We start from the raw sequence: 3,151 nt of genomic DNA, 5'->3' as shown, positions 1-3,151 counted from the left end.
AGCCCTTTGGCTTTTTAATGAAAACTTTTATTTCCTGACTTAAGAGTAACATTTGCCCATTATAGGCAATTTGTAAAAATTTTAAGGGATAAGGCAGAAAATTAAACACACTCATAACTCTACCAAATAGAACTAGTTGGCTCCATTTCCTGCTTGGATTTGATTTCCCCCCTTTGATTTCTCAAAACTTGGTCCGTTCTTGCATTCACAGCCTAGAGGTAATGGGGGGAATTCTTTCACCCTGCTGGAGAAAAAGATTTCTGTGCAAAAAATTAAAAGTGCGCCTCAAGCCCAGCAAGCTTTGCTAACATGTCATTATGAGAGAACTCTCACTCTGGCCACATAAAAGGACAAAGAGGTGGCTGTGCAAATGCTCAGAAGTGTATGCAAAATAAGAGGTACAGGCAAGGCCACAAGGAGACGACCTGCTTATCTGCCCATCTGCTTTCATGACAGAACTGCCTGCCACCGAGACATCGATACACATCCACTGCAGCTCATTAGCATTTTCCATCCAACCTTTCTCCTCTAGCAGCGATCACAGGTCACCGGACCAGCACGGAGCCAACCTACCCAATACACCCCTGAAAAACAGCAGGCCCGTGACAGTGCTTTGGAGCTTATGCACCCGAAACAGCCAGCATGTCTCTTTTGCCTTTCCCATCGATGACTGATTTACACCAGGCAATCTGGGTAACAAGTAGGTGCCGAAGATCCTAAGTTCAAGAAATGTCACAAGAAGTTGGAAGAAAATGGACACAGAGGTTGAGGTGATGGTGGGGGCAACGAGAAAAACATTTTATAATTCATTAGAATGTTTCAGCCCCTCATCTTTTTTTTTTTTTGAGACGTAGTCTCGCTCTGTCACCCAGGCTGGAGTGCAGTGGCGCGATCTTGGCTCACTGCAAGCTCCGCCTCCTGGGTTCATGCCATTCTCCTGCCTCAGCCTTCAGCCCCTCATCTTTAACCAAATAAATAAATAAATAATCACTGACTGCACTAGGCAAAAATGATAGCAAGAATGGAATAGGAGACCGGAGACAGTGGCTCATGCCTGTAATCCCAGCACTTTGGGAGGCTGAGACAGGCAGATCACTTGAGGTCAGGAGTTCAAGACTAGCCTGGCTAACATGGCAAAACCCCATCTCTACTGAAAATACAAAATCAGCCCGGTGTGGTGGTAGGCGCCTGTAATCCCAGCTCCTGGGGCGGCTGAGGCAGGAGAATTGCTTGAACCAGGGAGGCAGAGGTTGCAGTGAGCTGAGATCGCGCCACTGCACTCCAGTCTGGGAGACACAGCAAGACTCCAGCTCAACAACAACAACAAAAAGAATGGAATAGGAATCTGAAAACACCTAAGCAGAGTTTCAGATTTAGTAATAATAGTTACAGCTCCTGGCTGGGCGCGGTGGTTCACACCTGTAATTCCAGCACTTTAGGAGGCCAAGGTAGAAGGATCGTTTGAGCCCAGGAGTTTGAGACCAGCCTAGGCAACGTAGTGAGACTGTATCTCTACAAAAATAGAAAAATCAGCTGAGCATGATAGCACATGCCTGTGTCCGTTACTCAGGAGACTGAGGCAGGAGGATCAACTGAGCCAGGGAAGTTGAGGCTGCACTGAGCTGTGATTGCACCACTGCACTCCAGTCTGGGTGATAGAACAAGACCCTGTCTTAAAAAAAAAAAAAAAAGTTGTAGCTGTCGTCTATTGGAAATCTGCATATTCGTCACTGTGCATTTCTTTTCTCTACTCCTGAAACCTGTGAGCTGGTACAGGACCCTGGAGCCAGATGGCCCCAGTTCTAGCCCTGGCTCCCCACCTTTCTAGCTTGGGAAACTGGGGAGCCTGCCTGTGTCTTAGTCTCTCAAACTATTAAACATGGGGATCATGACAGTGTCCATCTCCCAGGGCTACGGTGAGGTGTAAAGAGAGAACCCACATGAAGCACTTAAATGCCTGGCACGGAGGAGGTGGCCAAGGAATGGTGTTTTTGTTTTTTTGGTTTTGCTTTGTTTGTTTTGAGACAGGGTCTCACTCTGTCACCCAAGCTGGAGTGTAGTGGTGTGATGTCAACTCACTGCAACCTCTGCCTCATGGCCTCAAGTGATCCTCCCACCTCAGCCTCCCAAGTAGCTGGGACTACAGGCATGCGCCACCACACCCGGCTAATTTCTGTATTTTTGTAGGGATGGGGTTTTGCCATGTTGGCCAGGCTGGTCTTGAACTCCTGGGCTCAAGCAATCCTTCTGTCTCCCAAAGTGTTGGGATTATAGGCGTGAGCCACCTCGCAGACCAAAGAATGTTAACTGGTATTATTGTTCACAAGTCTGAGAAAAACAGGCTCAGGGGTTGCCGGAGCAGCTAGTCCAAGCCACCAGCTACAAAGTGTCAGAGCTGGGAGGAGTCCAGGGCCTCTGAGACCCCAGGGGCTTCCCTCCACTCAAGACAGCCCCTCCTGCTCAGTGAAGACACCATGGCCAAGGCGCCCTCCTCCCCAGCTGCCAGCCTCTCCTGGTACCTGTTAGCTTCTCAGCAATGGGTTTGAACTCCTCAGGGCTGATGTACATATCCCCGTCAGTGTCCAAGGAGGAAAAGAGAAAAAGGCCATCCGTCCCCAGGGTCTTCAGCGCTGATTCCTGCTTGGGAGGAGAGACTGGGCTGGGCACCAGTTGGTGGCCTCGTCTCCTGGTCCCCAACAAGCAGTTGCTTCCGGATGGTGGGAGCCCCTCCTCCCACCATCTTCCTGAGTCCTCCCAGGGCCTCCCGGTCCATCTGTGCAAATGTCGCCTCTGAACTGCCCCCAGAGCCTCCAGTCCCTCCTGGTCCCTGCTCATCCACTGTTTGGTCCGACTGCCCCTCCCAATTTGTCCCCAGCCCGCCTTAGGCCTGGCCCTGGCTGCTTGGCCCTGTTCCTCCTGTACCTTCTGTCCTCTCCTGTGTCCCCTCCTCACTGTCCCAGGGCTCCCCAGTACCCCTTGCAGACTCTGTGGGTCCCAGCTTCACTGTGTCCAGGTCACCCCTCTGGACAGACCCCTCCAGTCTGTCCCAGCTCTACAGTGACCTCCGTTCGCCTCCTCCCCATCAGTCCGGCCCCAGGCTCCCCCACCCGCCTCCCGTGTCCCCTCCTTCTCGTGCTCCCCCCATCCGGTC

General features: G+C 51.4%; 1 protein-coding gene across 1 annotated transcript in view; it reads right to left on the bottom strand.

The window, feature by feature from the left end:
* The window catches only part of SEPN1 (selenoprotein N, 1), an 18,043-nt gene extending 14,902 nt beyond the window's left edge, over window positions 1-3,141 (bottom strand). Inside the window, 1 exon segment of the mRNA XM_011981614.1 lies at window positions 2,520-3,141. Within this exon segment, the coding sequence (XP_011837004.1) occupies window positions 2,520-2,835 (316 nt within the window). The 5' untranslated portion in view covers window positions 2,836-3,141.
* Between the last annotated feature and the right edge of the window lie 10 nt (window positions 3,142-3,151).

The sequence above is a fragment of the Mandrillus leucophaeus genome, unplaced genomic scaffold (genome assembly GCF_000951045.1).
Source record: "Mandrillus leucophaeus isolate KB7577 unplaced genomic scaffold, Mleu.le_1.0 Scaffold23, whole genome shotgun sequence".
NCBI classification, from domain to species: domain Eukaryota; kingdom Metazoa; phylum Chordata; class Mammalia; order Primates; family Cercopithecidae; genus Mandrillus; species Mandrillus leucophaeus.
The sequence above is the reverse complement of the archived record's forward strand: the minus strand, read 5'-3'. Positions and strand labels throughout refer to the sequence as shown.